The sequence below is a fragment of the Pocillopora damicornis genome, chromosome 4, assembly GCF_964200805.1.
Source record: "Pocillopora damicornis chromosome 4, jaPocDami1.2, whole genome shotgun sequence".
Classification (NCBI taxonomy): Eukaryota; Metazoa; Cnidaria; class Anthozoa; order Scleractinia; family Pocilloporidae; genus Pocillopora; species Pocillopora damicornis.
The window spans coordinates 24,409,478-24,427,634 of NC_142673.1; the positions used below are offsets into that span (position 1 = coordinate 24,409,478).

The 18,157-nt window shown below is 38.4% G+C and overlaps 1 protein-coding gene across 1 annotated transcript in view; it reads right to left on the reverse strand.

Moving 5' to 3' along the window:
- Positions 1-1,075: 1,075 nt before the first annotated feature.
- LOC113683435 (uncharacterized) overlaps positions 1,076-18,157 on the reverse strand; it is a 29,715-nt gene continuing 12,633 nt past the window's right edge. The window contains exons 16-32 of the mRNA XM_027200675.2: positions 16,253-16,358; positions 15,289-15,414; positions 12,713-13,130; positions 11,671-12,080; positions 11,114-11,248; positions 10,558-10,593; positions 9,807-10,154; positions 9,382-9,411; positions 8,530-8,871; positions 7,729-8,058; positions 6,865-7,249; positions 6,330-6,754; positions 5,281-5,766; positions 4,678-4,721; positions 4,269-4,363; positions 2,685-3,167; positions 1,076-1,995 (exon numbers count right to left, since the gene is read on the reverse strand). Coding sequence (XP_027056476.2) covers positions 1,509-1,995; positions 2,685-3,167; positions 4,269-4,363; positions 4,678-4,721; positions 5,281-5,766; positions 6,330-6,754; positions 6,865-7,249; positions 7,729-8,058; positions 8,530-8,871; positions 9,382-9,411; positions 9,807-10,154; positions 10,558-10,593; positions 11,114-11,248; positions 11,671-12,080; positions 12,713-13,130; positions 15,289-15,414; positions 16,253-16,358 — 4,686 coding nt within the window. The 3' untranslated portion in view covers positions 1,076-1,508. The remainder of the gene's footprint in view (positions 1,996-2,684; positions 3,168-4,268; positions 4,364-4,677; positions 4,722-5,280; positions 5,767-6,329; positions 6,755-6,864; positions 7,250-7,728; positions 8,059-8,529; positions 8,872-9,381; positions 9,412-9,806; positions 10,155-10,557; positions 10,594-11,113; positions 11,249-11,670; positions 12,081-12,712; positions 13,131-15,288; positions 15,415-16,252; positions 16,359-18,157) is intronic.

Genomic DNA, 18,157 nt, shown 5'->3' on the forward strand with positions numbered 1-18,157 from the left:
AAGGCTTTGGCTCATACGAGGGCCCTGCATCCTATTCTACAGGGATAGACTCCGGTTTTTTTTCTTTTTTTTCTGTTTTTAGACCAGAAACTATGTCGATAACTACAAACTTCAGAAACCATTTAAAAGCAAAGCATATTGAAAGCTTTTAAGTCCATTATTTGTAAACTTTTCATTCCTCAGAAGTGATTAACACTTCATCAGACTTACAATGAAAAATATGATTGGTTAGGTTAGACTGAAATTTCGTTGAATTCAACATCGATCTTAACAGTTTGGCCTTTGGTACAAGTTGTGGGTTTATGTATATGCGTGCACTGAAGGTGATTCCTCAATATTGCACTGCGTATACTGTACTGCGCATAAAAATCACGTAGTCAGGCGAATAAGCGTGCGCGCATTTGTTTTTCAATAAATTGACCAGGTCAAGAGGTAGGATGATCTTTAGCATTTGAACGAGCACGGCGACCCACATTTTTTTATTGCATAAATTTGGCGTACAAATCATCCCCTTTAAATTGGAGAAATCATTAAAAAAATCATTAAAAAAATCATCGAAGGGAAAAAAAGAAAGCTACAAGCCTGCACGAAGCCTGTTACGCGAGGATGCAAATTACGACCATGAAAGGAACGACCCGGGGAACGTTTCGAGTCGATCTTGTTTAAAAATGGCTTGATTTTCCACAAATTATGCATAAAATTGTTCCATACGCTCGAGACTTTTTACCAACCAAGTTTTCTAAGTGTTACTTTAAAAACGCCTGCTGCTAACCACTGTAGAATGTGTCGTTAACAGATGAAATGTTGCGTGTGGTTAGTGCTAGAACAGGCATAAGTGGGGTAGGTTTGGCTTATCATGTCTCTCAAACAAGAACGGTGACCTATCTTTTTCACTGTATTTTTCTAAACAGACCTTGGTAGAAAACATTTAAGGAAGAGTTTGAAATTTGTTCGATAACTTTTCTTCTGAGGAGTCACTCAAGCATTTATGATTCCACTAACATTCCAATATTTTAGGTAAGAGAGCATTATCATTACTTTAAATAACTTTTCGGAAAAATGCAGAGACTACAGATTTCGCATATTCTTTTGATTTATTGACAATACAAAAATTTGAGTTACGAAATCAGTGTACGTTTTCATTCCTACATATCATAATTGTGAGAAACTGTAACGATATAAGTACAGTAAGCAATAAATGTGGAGGTTCGCACCAAAAGAAAATCCAAGGCGGCCTTCAATTCATTATTGTACGAGAACACAGCGGTTTTACGATTCTTACTCTAGTTTCACATTTTTAATTATATTTTTCTAAAAGATCCAGTTAGCTCTAATTGCAGCACACAATAACAAAAGGGCGAGGTTTAGCGAAATTATTTTATGGTTTTGTTTGTTATTAAAAAGTCCATATTTTTGGATGGAAACCATGTTAGGAGTTTGTTCAATTTTGTGAAATGTAAATTATGGGCATTGCTACGTATTTCGCAGCATTTTTAAACCAGTGTAATTCATAGCTCAGACGCCTTGTTAATCTCTTCGCCGTCTTCTAAAACAAGAACGGTTTGGCCTTTGTTTTCACACCCCTGGTTTGTACTAGTCTCCTTGCCATCATGTTTCATTTTGACCACACTGTTATCTTCCAAAGAGATCTTATTTACTGCCATACTTCCATTGCTTTTCTTAGCATCATTCGCTCCAATCTCGGTTTCTTTCCCATGGCTGCTGAACAAACTTGTACCGAAGTTAGACCTCCTAACCGAAGCTTCATGGTCGGCGCCAAATTCAGAGTACATAGGATTGCTAACAGCGCCATAGTCATTGAGATCCTCGTACGGGGATAGAACAACCGGCGGAGGTAGATCTTGGTATAGATCATCACCATGCGTCGCAAATCCTATTCCGGTTTCATATCCGGGATTCTCAAACGAAGCCACTCGTAGCTCAGGACCATCACTGTTCCTTTTGTAAGAAAAAGCGAGACTTGGAATTTTTACCCTTTGGACAGAAAAAAAACCAATGAAATGGATTAGGAAATATTACAAAGAAACGAATTGTGCTACTTGATTCTGGTTTTTGTTACATTTCAATTTTTTCAGCTTTTTTTACTTATAGGCTTCTGGTGATAGTTTTTAGCTACGTCCTCCGTTATTCATTCTTAGTTTACAACGAGCTGAACAATTGCGTTGAATTCATTGTTTTCCCTCAGGATTTCGCTTTAGAGTGATTCATTAGTAGCAACCACACGACACACCCTCTTGTGTAAAGATTACTCGAGTTTTGCTGCTGTATTAGGACAAACGCTCGCTTTCGATAGTTTTTTTGTTTTTTGCAAATGTATCGCCTTCAGGGTATGTTTTTTCTTCCGTTTATAAGGAAACAAAAGTGGAAATTCTCTCAATACATTAAGAATCAACCTCAATTATCCAAACTTTTGTTTGGTGTTTGATCTCCATTTCAGTCGTAGATATCTAGCAGCTTAGTACATGTTAGGTTTTATATGGTTTTAGTTCCCTTTTTTCGTATTTTTTATTGTATTCTATGCTGCTCTCTTTTTCCCTGATTTGAGATGAATAGAGAAAAAAAAACTGGCTGTTAGCTTCCGTTGGTTGCTTACCATGGAGGGTTTTGGTTTTTTTAATCTTTGCTAGTATGAATTAAGGAAATCATGAATCAAAGTTTATTACCTGAAATACCAGACCGCCAGTGCGATAACCAAGATGATGATAACAAGGGAGGCTACCACCACACCGCCGATAACTCCACCGTTGTCTCCTCCTCCCTTATTGGCAGCTGCAGAACCCGGACCAGCTGGTACCTGATCGGTCGTTGTTCCAGGTACTGTCGTGCTATCCTGGGGTTGTTTTTGTGTTATTGTCGTGGAATTATCAACCGGCATGGTAGACTGTGTAGCCTGAGCTGTTGGTCCAGGGAATTTCGACATGACACTTAATAACGTCCCTCCCAGTTTATGACCGATTTCTGCCGCCGAAGCGTTTACTATCCTGGCAAGATTTGCGCCAGATATAACAGATATTGAACCATTGGACATCCGTTTGATGACGGCTAGCTCTACTTGAAGGTTACCATTGATTTTTTTCGGTTCCTTTACTATGACCTCTGCGTGACTGAAAGTTTCCTTTGGCACTTCCCGTTTTCTTCTTGCCCCGCTTAAGAAATTGGCAAATAAAAACATTATAAGGTCTCCACAGTTTAACACCTCTATAAGATGGAAACGACTCCTCAATAAAGCTTACAATTTGCCATTAGAGCTTCGCAGCTACTGGAGATCTTTGTTGTGATTCTCAAATTAAGCTTAACAGACATATCTGTGAAACGATCGTTTGGTCGTTAAGGGGGGTAAGTGTCTAGAGAAACTGTGATGCTGCGTCGGTGGCTGAGTATAACAGGCTAATTAAGTAACGAACATAAAAGCGATCCTTGCAGTTATAAACACTACTTAACTAGTAGTTGAAATAAGGCTCTAATGTTTCAACTACTACTTAAAATAGGTAGTTAAGTAGTGTTCATAACTACGAGGATCGCCTCTATATTCGTTTCTTCAACCGCGGTACACATATATGATTTTCATATATTTAGTCATTATTCCCTACTTTAAGGTCTTATTTGGATCCAACATAATGACCAGCTCCCAGCTGGCTGGTTAGCTCAGTTGGTAGAGCGCTGGGTCATGGGTTCAAATCCCGTATGGGCCCGAATCTTTTTTTTTTTTTTTTTTTTTTTTTTTTTTTCAGGCCTTATTTCAACTACTAGTCCAATAGTGTTCATAACTGCGAGGATCGCTTCTATATTCATTTCTTCAACCGCAGCCCACATTTATGATTTTCATATGTTTAAAGTCAGGCTAATTTAGTATTATCGACTGAGTTTATGAGGTAAATTGTTCACTAAAGAGTTTCAGAGCTGACGTTTCGGGCGTTCGCTCCTCGTCAGAGCGAATGACGAAGGGCTAACGAAAGGTTAACGCTTGAAACATCAGCTTTGAAACTCTTTATGATGGCTAGTTTACGTTATCAACTCAGTTGATAATACTAAATATCCTCATCATTTCGTGGTGTTTACTAGTGGTTTTCCAACTTTGAGGCATTTGTGAATGTTAAACAAAGGACATGGACGAGCAAAGCCCACAGTTTGAAAAGTCGATGAGTTTGGCCTTGTTCACATTGAACTGTTAACTCTACAAGAAATTCCAGAGCAAAGAACAGGCCTACTCGGGGAAAATAGGTTTGCCTTTAGCAGCATTTGCTTACCCTGATGTTGTTATTGGACACTGTTCGCTTTCGGGATCTTCACAGAGGCGATTCAAGATTTGAAGGATGACTTGCTTCAGGTCGGTTTTGTTGAACTGTGGAATGGAATTAAAACGTTTGCAGTAAATTTCATGAAAATTTAAATGTATTTCTCTGTAAGCTTATTCTTGCAATACAATTTTTCATTTTGAGGATTTCGAAAGGAAAGGTGTTTTTAATCGGTTATTATGTTGTCTGGATAATTTGAGCACATACAATTGTAATCAGTAAATTTTAGAAATAAATTAGATAACATCTTTCCTCTTAATTCCCTGATAATAATAATGTCGAGAGAGGGTGCATTTTTAGTTCTTATTGTAAAATCCTAGAGACTGATTCCTCTATATTAAGCAGTAACCTCTCCCCTCACCTCATTTCCTTGAATTTTTATGACAAGGACCACCACTCCTTCACCTATGGAGAAAAATCAAAATATCAAGCGATAAGTTTTACCTCCCCTTCTCGCTCTATAACAGACAAGAGCATTCTTGCAGGTAATTACAATGTAGACAGGGCTCTAGATATACGCGACTTTGTATTCAAACTTTGTATACATTTATCAAAAAAACGAATTGAACTCCTTTTTCCAGGGACCTCACTGGTTAAGCTTTCCATGAAACACTTGCCAAATTTCAAACAAAATCTGCTTTCCCACGCCCACCCCCTCCCCCCCTCTGTTCCACGCTTTCTGATTTGTTAATCACACCATGTACTCTGAATTGCTTCATCAGCTGTTGTAAGAATAGGAAGAAAAATGTTAACTGGAATGAAAAGGCAATGAAGAAGAACAAGTAAAAGTGTAATTTTACTAGTTGTCGTTGTTTTTACGCTTTGAAGGCATAGTTTCGTATCTAACAAGCCTATATATTTTATATGCGAACCTGTACTCCAACGTGATCACTTCCCCCTCTTATGACAGTTACAAAGGAAGACAAACACTATAACTATTTAACCACCAAACTAAATAACATACTTATGTCTATTGAACAGTCTTGGCCAATAAAATATTCCAAGCACACGCATTTGTAGCCTTCGATAACATCAGCTTGGCAGCTACCTCGATCCTCACAAGGATTTTGCGATGCACAGATATCAGACGGGGTTTGGGAAGGTGTAAGGCTTACACGTGTTGCCGTCGGAGCCACCGGTGAAGGGGAAAAGTTGACTGTTGTTGTGTGTGCGTGTTTAGTCACCATATGGTAGGCCATGGAAGATGATGATGAGGACATCGGAGATGAGATTGATAAAGAAACTGAGGCTGAAGCATGAATTTCTGTTGATGTTGCAGTAGCATGAGTTGTTGATGAGTAGGACATGGCGCTTGTAATAGAGGCTGATGAGCTGACAGATGTCTGGCATGAACCTGCTCCGACACAGATGCAGCTGTGGCCTGTTGGGTTTATTAAACAGAGGTGGGAACAGCTGCCATTGTTTCTAGCGCAAGGATGACTATCATCGACTAAAGGCAAAAAAAAAAGTAGAAAGTAGTTCAAAAGCAGAATACTTTGTAGTACCTTGACTCGAATGCTAATGGACTGAGCTGTTACAACTTTTACCTCGATCAAATAAAAAAAAATCAATCAATTGCATGCGTACCGTGCACAAAATTTCGCGTCACAACGAAACGCTTTCTTTGCGCACAGTCGAAAGCATTTAGTAAAACCTGGGTTCGTAAAGGATAGTGTAAGTCTCTTTTTTAATTATATTCCGATTTCTACGATTGATACCATTCATTTGAAGTCATTTTCTAAAAAAATGTTTACAGAAGACAACTGACACAAATTCTCTCATGCTGCACGACTGGTTTTGGAGTAACTTGTGAGCTTATTTCTTGGTCCTCTCTGCTCTCTCTCCTTCTTTATCGATCAGTTTTCCTCTCATACGCCAAGAAACCCACTTTAGCAGATAATGATCGAAAACAAAAATAAGAGACGAAAGCAAAAAAAGAACATAAGGTTAAAACCGTTTTTTTTTTGTTGCAAAAAATGATTATGGCGAGACTTTTTTAAATAAAGATCCCACCTGCTGGTATCTTCATTCGGGCGTCATGAGCATATATTCCTTTAGGATACGAAAGAAGGTCCACCACCTCACGAACGATGCCCCCATTTAAAGTGTCAGCTTTAACCTTATAGATGCCACCACTAAACAACTCCACAGTCCCTTCACCAGTCCAGTAAAGGGTTCCATTGAATAAGGCAAGACCAACTGGTCTGCGAGGATTACCGTACAGCACAGCGTGATGCACTCCACTGGTTAAATTGATATACTTCACCATATTGTTGCCTTCGTCCGAGTAAAAAAGTCGATTGTTGACCTTGTCCAATGCTATGTCCAATGTGGTTCCTCTTATGGAGGACACATTGGCCAAAACAAGCGGATTTTTACCATCCATGTCTGCGCGTAATATTCTTGGACTAATACCAGTCACAGTGAAATATATATACCTGTGGAAAATAAATTAAAAGGGAAAACTTTTAGTCAGAGTGCAGGAAATGTTATGATGCATATGTGTGCAAGCAATGAAGATTATAAAAAAAATAAAAAGAAATCTTACCCTGCTACGCTGTCTAAAGCAATTCCATGACAAGATGTCATGTTGATCAGGAGAGTCTGATATGAACCATCAAGCTTCGATACTGTGACACCATTTTGATCTGCCACGTATAGGTTATTACCCACGTGGTCTATTTCAATAGCGGTGGGCCGGATGAGGTCTGTTAATAAGACTTCCCTGAAGCTGCCATTCAAATAAGCACGATGAATAGATCCAGATTGTTCTGTCCAGTACATCAAGTTGTCTTCAATGTTAAAGGTTACTGCCAGTGGAGTGTTAGTCTCTATTGCCAGGGGCACACCTTTTTCAGGCAGATTCGTATCAAGAGGGACATGATAAAGAAGTTCTCGTCCCAGTCCACATGCTAGAATAAAACTTTTGGATTCTGAAGAAAAAAAAAACAGTGGCTTTTAACCTTCTTCATCGAATATCTTCTCGTTTTGGGGGGCCTTGTAGTATTTTACAAACATATCTATTCTCAAGACTACTTTCCATTCCGAAATTTTCTTAATTCCGAACGAAATCTACTTTATCTAATTGACCTTCGAAAAGTGACCTGGTTAAAAAACCTCTAAAATTGACCTTAAAAAAAATGACCTGGTTGCACAACCTTGTTTAAAGGTAGAAAAATTCTCACAATGTTGTGGGATTACCTGCACTAACACTCTTTCATTAATCCTTTTGTTCAATTTCTTTGCGATCCGAAGTTCGTTGCTCGAGTTCTTAGCAAGTAGTTGAGGCTATAGAGCTAAATGTTAAATAAATCAAAACTCTGAGAGTGTAAAAGGGTGGTGAACTGTAAAGTTAAGTAGATTAGGTTTATATAACATATACCATGTGACCCTCAAAGGGTTTTTAATTTACCTAAATGTGGTGCCTCAGTTTCGCATATAACAGATGCATCCTCGTGGTGGTCACAAATGTCAACATTCCAACCCGGGTTTCCACACTGCAAAAGACTTGTTTCATTCCCGCTACATTTCACATTGCCAAGCCAAATTTTACCATTTCCTGGACCGAAGAAAGCCTGTTTGGGGGTTCGCAGTGCTCTCGAGTAATTTAGCATTTTGCATACAACATCTCCATCGTTGATATCCCAGTGATCATCACAAACCGTTCCCCACTCTCCATTATGGAATATTTCCACACGTCCCTCGCTCTCTCGAGCTCCGTCTGCTAGTCGCACAATTTGATCTTGATAGAAAACAATAATGAACACTGTAGACTTATATTATAAAAACGAAGGGAGAAAGAATAGAAGCCCCTCTGTTATCAAAGTGGCTAAGTGTGCCTAGGTGGTGTCACTCGTCTAAGGGCATGGTTATCCCTGCCTCTCTTTCTATCCCATTCAATTTTCTTTGCATCTGTGCGTTCACCTATTACCCGGAGAGGAGAGTCAACAGCACAACCACTTATTCCTCGACAAGAAATAGCCTTAATTTAATCTTAGAAATTTAACTGAATGTCATGGCACAGATTAGATGAGTTGAAGCTAAACGGTAAATAAACAAGCGATTAAAATTGTCCTTCCGATAATTTCGGTATAACAGAGCCGACATTGGACTTAAGTGTAATTAAAGAAATATTTGAAATGGGAAGGAAGGGAGACAGGCAACGGTGGCTGGGGAATTGAAAAAAAGAGAAAGAAAGAAAAACGAGGTATACCTGGTGTTGATAATGGAGCATGCTTGCAAACGATCCCTATATCTTCTGAGTGACGGCAGTTGTGTTTTCCCCAGCCGCCATGGCGACACTCCGCGATGCTATTTTCATCTCCAACGCAGTGAACATCATCCAGCCAAATCTTTTCGGAAACGCCATATCCATTATAGAATCCACAGCACTGTGTGCTGACGGCTCCTTCTGTGTGGTTCAGCATTCGGCAAATGACGTTGGCTTCTTCAATTCCCCAAGAGTCGTCACATACTGTTCCCCAGGTTCCATTCAGGTAAATTTCAACTCTGCCCTTATAATAATTGTCTCCACCTTGTAATCGCACTTTTAGTTCTGAAGTGAGACAAGGAATCATAAAACTATTAAATTATACATTTCTAAAGACTCGTCATACTACATTTACATCGCAGTAGATATTTTGGACTTCCCTACGGGAAGATTCGGGTTACACTGATAGTGTTTAGCTTTAACCAACCCATGTCTGTATCACCTAATGTGAATTCTCCTTAGCTCTCGAGCGATTGATCGAATTTAGCAAGGAACTGATCGAAATAATCAATCTCGAAAGTATACAGTCTTGAAAATCATACTCAATGGTCTAATTTCAGCAAATTATGCGCAGTGAAGGACCGCTTTTGATTCCTCATTTCTTCAAGGTATCATTGCAGAATGAAGTGGTCAATGCCGCCATCTTCAATGTTGTTACCACCATCTTCATCACCTTCGCTGGAAGGCGCCGGCACGAGGCCATTCAATAGCACACAGCGTAACTTTACATTCATTGTTATACGTGGAACAAGATACAGTGATCAACTAACTTCAAAATTCAAAAGAGACAAGTACCTGGATAGGGTCCAGGGGCCAAAGTTGGCTCTGCAAAGTGGAATAAAATATTTGGCTTTTTATCATACGATCGCTGAACTTGAACATTTTGATCGTTCTTGTGGAACAGAGCTCAGCAATGAGCATCCTTATCCACACTGGAAGGCAGAATGTACAACTTTAACAGAGGGATTACGAAATTAAGACCTCTTGGTGTTGGTAACTCTCATGGTTTCAATAAGAAAGGAGTGAATGAAAGAGGAACTGAGCCACTTCTAAACACAGAAGTTAGAGACTCCTGGTGCACTCTTGCAATTCTAGTGAATCAAAATATTCTATTGTTACAATTACAAATCAGAAATATAGCAACTATCGTTTAAACGACGAACAAACAATAAAGAGGAATTGTTCATCGCGAGAACGCTGTACTACAAGAGGCTCCATACCTTGAATAGGAGGAGCCGAGTCGGTCCAACATACCACACTGGCATCTTCTGAATGTAAGCAATCATTTTGGCCCCAACCATTATGGCGACACGCAGCAATTGTCGACTCGTCGCCTCGACATTTAATATTGTCTAAGTGAATTGGCATAAAAATTGATCCACGGCCAAAGAATGCATTCCGGGGTGCAAATTGTGCTCCCGAATAGTTCAACATGCGACAGATAACGTGCGCCTCGTCGAGACCCCAGTAGTCATCACAAATTGTTCCCCAAACTTCGTTATAAAGAACCTCGACACGGCCTTTACCTTCCTTGGAGGCGCTCAGGGGCCTGAGGCGAACTTGTATGGCTAGAGGTTCAAGCAACATAAGTCTGTAAGTAGTGGCGTTTAACTTCCTAGCGTTCATAGCAACTTTTAATTATGTTGGCTTCCTGTATATATGGAACTTTTTAGAGCTGTTCGTTCCACCATATTTTAATCAAAACTTAACTGAACGAAAAAGACCATTTTCCTTTAAGTGTGATGAAGAACACTTGTCATCAATGAATTCCGTCAATTCTGATTTGCACTTATAGAATATACAGTCATTAATGGCAGTCGGTAATGATGTGAATCTCTTACTGTTTTGATAACAAAATGCTCCCTGGACTGCACCTGTGATAGCAACTTCGTGCAAAGCTAGCGATATTTTGACCATTGTATTCACGACCTTAATTTAAAGTGCTTAATATGCTAAGGATTGAGAACATACCTGGAAGGGGCGGTGGTAGTGTTGCAGCCGCAGTTTCTACAGAACCAAACATATTCTTGCATTAGAGCCATGATGAAATGATTCACGTTTCGCCTAAAAACTATCGTCGCCATTCTCAGTTTTTCACTACTGCTTTGTCTCTCATTATACGCTGTTTTAGACTCCAAGACATTGGCTGAGTTAGTATTCATTTTTACTTAGAGGCGCAATCTTCACTTCAGAGTGAACGTCTGGACGTATTTCATGAAATGTGACATGATATCGTAAAAGTGATTTTCTTTATAAGGCCACAAACTTTCATTTTTTATCTACAGAGTACTGTTTAGGGAGTTTTTATGAATTCAGCGGCATCAAAAGCATATAACCTAGGTTATGCGCTTTTGGCGTCATGAATTTGTTGAAAAGTTTAGAGCGTAGGATTTATGGTCTACACCCTAAAACTGTAATAATTTCGTGGAGTACTGTAAACAGCAGCAGTAATAGGTACTCTAGTCCAAGCTTAATCAATGATCATTTGTATTCTCATCTAAGTCATTTCTTGGTTGTACTCACTTACCGTTTTCACAAGTGATGCTGTCATTCCTTAATTTAATTCCTTCAGGGCAGGCGCACTTTCTTGCCCTTCCTGGGGTTAACAGGCACAAATTGCTGCAATTTCCATTATTGACTACGCATGGATTTTCCTGGATCGCTGAAAATAGAGAAGAATATAAATTTGCGCCGTTTTCACTGAAAGAGGACTCATTTACAGTGATCAATTTCCCTGATGAGTGTTCCCTTGATATTTTTCTTTGTCGAATGGGAAACTTTCCCCCATGAAAAAAGGTTTTGTCATTTAACTGCCACTTAGAATTTTCTTTAACAATAGGGCTTGCCAGTGAAAGCGGGTCGTGGATGAAATTTGCTTAGGACTTAACTATGCCACTGGTCTCTACAAGAAGCTTTGAAAAGTATATATACTTCGGATGGTGATTTCGAGAGACATTTTAACAGTACTAACTAAAAAAGGTAGGCACATAGTGACTAAACCCTCTCTTCATACTCTGACTTCAAATCGTTTCTGCCGCATGACACTTTATGAAATCATGCATCTCAAAGATGTTTATCAAATACCTATTGGTTGAGTTGATGAATCAGATATTGCCACTCCAATTAAATCAAGAGGAGATAGATTTTGAAGATTCACCACACTGGAAGACGAACTCTGATTGAACCACGAGACTCCATGCAAATTCTTGTCAGCCCAATAAAAGATATTTTGAGAGATTGCCAAATCAAATGGGAAATAAGTTGGATGAAGATATTTCTCATGTCTGAAATGATTTCCGTTAATTCCAATTGACCCAATAAAAGTAAATGAACGATGAATATCGGTCCAGTACACTCGACTATCGCTGTGATTAATAATGACATATAAAGGCAAGCCATGAAAAAGTTTTTGCAACTCTAGAGGATTTTCGCCTGTCAAATCTGCACGCATTATCTTCCTCGTTGCGTAATCGTGCTCCACCCAAACCATGTATCTGCAAACAAAAATACCTACGATATATTACGCAGTCTCTCTACATATTATGAATTAATATTATAACTCCTCGATGCTGTTTTGTAATTAAAGTGAAGGAAGTTGCGCTATAACAAGAGAATCTTTTAGAGACCTGTCCTTCCGATAAGCAACAATTGTTGCCTTAAATAAGATGCCATTGTTTCATAAGAATCTTTTTAAGATTCTTGTTAGCAGGGTTGAAAGTCGTAACGAACGGCAAAATCTTTCTAAATGTTTTCGTTTTGTTTGCGTGTTGCGTGATGAGAATTGTAATTCGGCTAAGATCTCTTCGACGAGGTCCTGAGGGCAGCCTTGTTCTATAAGGCGAATTCGTGAAAATTCTTTCTTCTTTAATTCAACAGATTTTTTAACCGAGTTTGTTCTCAGTAAGCATAGTGCTTCTCCTTTTACAAAACTCTTCATAACACTGAGATCGGCAGCTTTTTGCCTCTACAGAGATGTCTTTGAAAAACGTGACTAATACGTCTTATATTGGTGAACTTGTCGGAAAAACTTGTCAAATTTTTCCATCTGCACTACCCAATAAAACTTGCTTAGGATAAAGATAGAATAGAAAAAGCAATGCACGACTCCGAGACCATAATTACCTACCCACTTCTTGGATCGACTGAAATTCCAACAGGCGAACGCGCGTTTTGTGTTACAAGAGTTTTCCTGGAGCTCCCATCAAGTTTAGCTACTTCTATTCTCTCATAGATATAATCCGTCCAGTAGATCAAGCCGCTTTCCCATTCAACAGCCAGGGAGTAAACCTCTCCTACATTATGCCTAACAATGACTTTTATTTCTCCTGAAGTCAAGTTCATTCGGTTTATCGTCCACGCCGTGGTGTCACTCCAATAGATCATTCTGTTTCGCACATCAATGTCAATCCCTGCTCCTTCAGCAATTTTAGTGACTACCGTTTGAAAGGAAGGGTTTGGTTGTTGCAAAGATTTGACAGTGGCACATTTGATATTGTGATCGTCGATGAAGTAGAGGCTTGGGTCGCTCTGACAGCCATGCGAACCTGCGTTGCAGAAACACTAGTGTCAATCAAGTCAATCAGTCAATCTTTTTTTAAAAGAAGAGTGGCATTTTCACAAACGCAATGTACTCCTCGGATGGTTGGAACTTTTTTTCGATAAATTCTCAAGGCCTGGTAATATCTTGACCCCTTACCAGCATAAGATTTTTAAACATTTTTCGTCAAGTGCAGGCTATATGGAAAAATTTTATCTAAAATAACAGAGGCAATGTTGTTCTCCAATGACAATGGACCATTTCTTGATACGAGACAAGTTCCATTCGAATGTGATATGCTAGTGCTACGAATTTTTAAAACAAATTTCAGACGTGTGTGAGGTATACTAAACAAAGACTTTAGAATGTGCTGCTATTATGCCCTAAATTTACATAAACCTGACGAGGAATCATGCCCCAGGCTACATAGTCATAGCAGCACGAGGACCTATTATGTCCTATGATGTGACGGAACTTGTTTTAACATGTTTTTCTTCCCAACAGGAGCCACAGTCCTTATTGTTACATAAAATAGTGGGTTCAACTTCTATTATATTTAGACTTTGTTATCACGGACTGATTCAAACAAACCAAACTTGAAGTTTTATTTCCTCGTAGACATAAAGATTTGAAAAGCTCCTCAGGAGCACAAGAACGTTTGACGTAATTCTTAATAGAAACTAGAGTTAAGAAAATTGTGACTCAAATGCAAGATAAACAAAAATAACTTTTACGCAAGGCAGTGCATCAGTCACAGCTCGAGAAATTAGATGCCTGGCACCGTTCGTTCCCATTTACATCTACATTTCTTTCTTTGAGAAAGTTATTCCCATGCCAACTGTTATCCTTGATCGATAATGATGTTTTAAATCTTTGTTTTCCCGATATTCATTTACATATCTGAATTGTTAACATGACAAACAAAATAAATTACTGCATAACATGTTCCTCATTCAAGATGACTACAACGATATATTGCACTATTTGGTATAAATGTTCGATTCTATTCTAATTTTCCATTGCACCGACGGCTGTATGCAGGGTTATTCCTATTTGAAACGTTTGAAACCCTGGATTGCTTATATGATATGACATCAATTGACATGAAAAAAATCGACCAAGTTTCTCAGTTCAATATTATTTGAGAACTCCTCAGTTAAAGCAGAATTTTTCAAATCAATTATAAATAAAGAAATGACGATATTTGGCTAATGACAGGCTATAAAAAATTTAGCGTCATTCAATGCTAGATACCAATTAGAATTTTCCCTAGTTATGTAATGTTTTGTTAGAGGATTGTTTACAAAAATCGTCCACTCAACTTATGACGTCGGCTTTACGTGTAAACAATGTCGGCTCCGCAATACACAACATGGCTCCCTACGTAATATAGGGTGATTCAGCATATTTCTTGACATCTCTATTTAAAAAGTTTCTTGTTTACAACGTTTACAACTAAATCTAAACGTAATTCTTTTCTTCCTAATTCGGTAGAATAAGTTGAATAACATTCGGCTGAATCGCTTACACAGAGACGGTTTCGAGATTTCAAGTTATCATAAGACTGACCTTATTTTCTCAGGATAAAAGTAAGCTTGACAAGCATCAAATAAAAGGATCTCGGCGTGAAGATGAAAATTTTTCAGACTGTGCATGTTGCTTGCCTCAGTCGTAGACTCATCAGTTTAAAGCGACCTATTTTTCAATCACTCTGCCGAAGAGCTAACGCTCGAAACGTCAGCCTTTAAACTCTTTACGGTCAATTTACGTTTTCAACTCAGTTGCTAACTCTAAATTGCCAATTTTTCTATCCACTGTACGAATATTTCTTTTTGTCTCGATGAACTTTCGAAAGTCTATTTACTGCCTTTAGGAAATCGATGTTTATAAAACTATTGTCGCTTTCTTTCAGATTTTGAACTTCTTTGATCCTGAAGAGCCAATGTGGTAATTTAGTGTTTCTTATCTCTTACCGCTATATATCCTCTTGTCACGAGGAATAAATCTTGCCACAAGGACAACACAAAATTCGTTAATTAAACGGCCGCGTACCCGAGAACCCGGGTGTTGAAACATGAAACTTAATTGGGAAAAAAACATTTGCAATTCAGTGGGCTCATCGACATTAAGTCTAACAAATTTTAACTCAACTTGGAATAACTCACCTCCGATATTTCTCGAAACAAGTACGGCCAACGTCAAAAGTACCAAAGGATGAAACTGCTTATAAAAAGTCTGTTGCTGCATGTTTCCCCTTTCCTTGGTGACTACCACACTGCAATACAGCGATCCTATGGAGAGTCCATGTATTTGTCAGTCTTATATCACAGATATTGTACCTATTTGGATGTTATTCGTTTTATAATCGTGCAAGCTTAGTATATTGACTAGTCAATTCAAAGATAGCTAGATATGATATACGTGACAAATAGATTAAATATTCGGTAGTAAATACCTTGGACGTTGATATGGAAAAACTTATATGTCAAGAAGGAATTCGCTGGCTACTTTCGCTGTAGTCCTCCTATTGTTTACAACGCTAGGAAGTGTTTGAATGTTATGAAGCGAACAAAACACTTTGTCATGCAAAATAATGCAGACTTCAAAATTTGTCTTAAGTGGCGGAAACAACTTTAGTAATTTGACAATATCGATAACGGAATCTTATCACAAATTTAAGCGCGGATGAGTCGAAATAGAGAATTGTACTAGATGCATTCGATTCGATTCGATCGGATGAGATATGATTGTTGAGACTTCGTTTAAAACAGAATAATTTCAATGCCTTGATGGATATTCAGTTGGAGGAAAATTTAGAGGAGGTACGTCAAAAATTTAGGCGCCTCGAACATCAAATTAAACGTTTTCCTACCTTAAGGCGAGCCACAGAAACTTCCTAAATAACCACTTTTCTCTATTTCTCTACTTCGGCTCGCTGTCTTGCTAAACGTAATTATTCATCGCGAAGTCAATAACAAAATTTGCATAGCCAAAAAGTTGAAACACTACAAATCACAAAGGAAACGCAAACTGTGGAGACATAACAAAATTAAAGGCAACATATGATCCCTGACTGTCTTGCCATAACAAACGGATTTCATAACAAAGAACGAATCGATTTCTCTTTACCTGTAGAACTGTGATCAAGATGACATTGAAGGTTATTTGAGAAATGTGGCCATTCTCTTTTTTTAAGATTGCATGGCGCACAGCAAGACACGTTTCCCTGTCCAGTTTATTGTATTTCATGATATGGTTCACGTCTGCGTAACTAATGCTTCGCGATCAGGAAGCATGAACATGTCAGTGCATGCACAGAGTAAATGAAAAAAGAAAAAGAAGAACAAGAACAAGGAGAAGAAGACGAAGAAGTAATGAAAAGAACTGGAAGCAGCAACACTGTTTGAAAATGAAAAAGGAAATGAAGAGTTTTCAGACAGCGCTGGTAAAGAAGAGCCGGGTGGATTAGAAAAAAAAGTATGAAAAAGTTAGAAATACTCTGGACGTTCAGTTTCATTGTGGTCGACAAAGGCCCTTGCAACGGGAAGTCTTCCTTGACAATATAAACTTAATGGGCCCTTATATGGGAGTTTTTCATTAAAACTACTCCCTATTTATATACGTGGGAAGGTTTACTTTCTTGTACAAAACCTGACAAAGATGACAGATTTTGACTATCTACAGGCTACATGAGAAAGGAAAACTCTCATAATCATGGCGACAAAGATGCTAAGAATGTCAACTGGAAAGGGGTTTTAGGAGATTCCACTCTGACAGCTTATCCTTGGCAAACGTCTCTAACTTTTCTCTTTGTAGGTGTGCTTTTTTTGGCTAAATTAAGAAACGAACGTACTTTTAAACGTGGGCATCCACAAAAAAACTTCCGCAATAAATGCCGCGGAAGCTAAACTTCTTAAAGCTTCCTTTATAAAAAGGGAAATTGGACAATACTGACAATCTCAACCGCGCAAGAAAAGCCGAACAGCTGGTTATCTAGTTTTGGAGAACAATTGTTTGTATGATCACTATAAACTGAGCTGAATATTTCCCGCTTTGTGGTTGGTTGTCGCTCAAGATGAGATTTCTGCCTCTTAGAGCACAGTTGTAGAGCTTATATCAAGGAAATCGCTTTCTTTGTTCTATCGAATGTGGTGCACAGTTCTAAAAATTTTGGAAAGTTAATTCTGCATCGTGATTGATGCATTTACATATTCTTAATTGTGTTCAACATGCCTTGAGTACTTCGACCGCCCTACTCACCCCTTCCCTCCCATTAAAACTGTCTTGTTATAGCTTGTGTTATACATGGTTGAACACATATATCCCTCCCTTCCCTTACCTAAAAAAAAATGCTATGTTACTGTGCGACTACTGAAAAAAGGCAATTTCGCTAAGTGTCTTAGGGATCCGTGCAGCTTTACGGCGGTCTGCAAATACATGACATATGGTGGTAGTTAAATTTTCCTTGATTTCATCTTGTTTTGTTCGTTCGATCGTTTGTCGAATAATTTCAGAATTGCTTTTTCATACTATGACGCTCCATATAATTTGATATCCTGGTGAGACAGACTTCATTTTGTAATTTTGAATCTGGAAAACCACCAGGATGAAAATCGTTTAATATCTCCAGAAAAAGTTCTGTTGAGTTGTATCATAGATGGAAATGACCCTGAAATTGGCAAAGAGTTGAGTGCAACATTGTGGGTCAATGAATCACAATGAAGGAAACATTGTACCATCATGTTTCTGATACGATGCGGTTTATGTATTTGGGATCATTTTCAATGTACATGAAACTGTCCTCTAACATATTTTAGACATAACATGTTAACTAGGACTGCATTGCTTTAAACTACCTTTTCATTACCTTATGACGCCTGTGATCGCTTCAATATTAATATTAACAGTTCGTACAATGAATTTGGAAGGCTGATAATTCAATGTCTAATTAGTTACACGCAGCAGCAGATTAACCAAGCTACACTCTTAAAAGAATCTTTACCTACTTTCCTATCAGGAATATCTTAAGTTTAT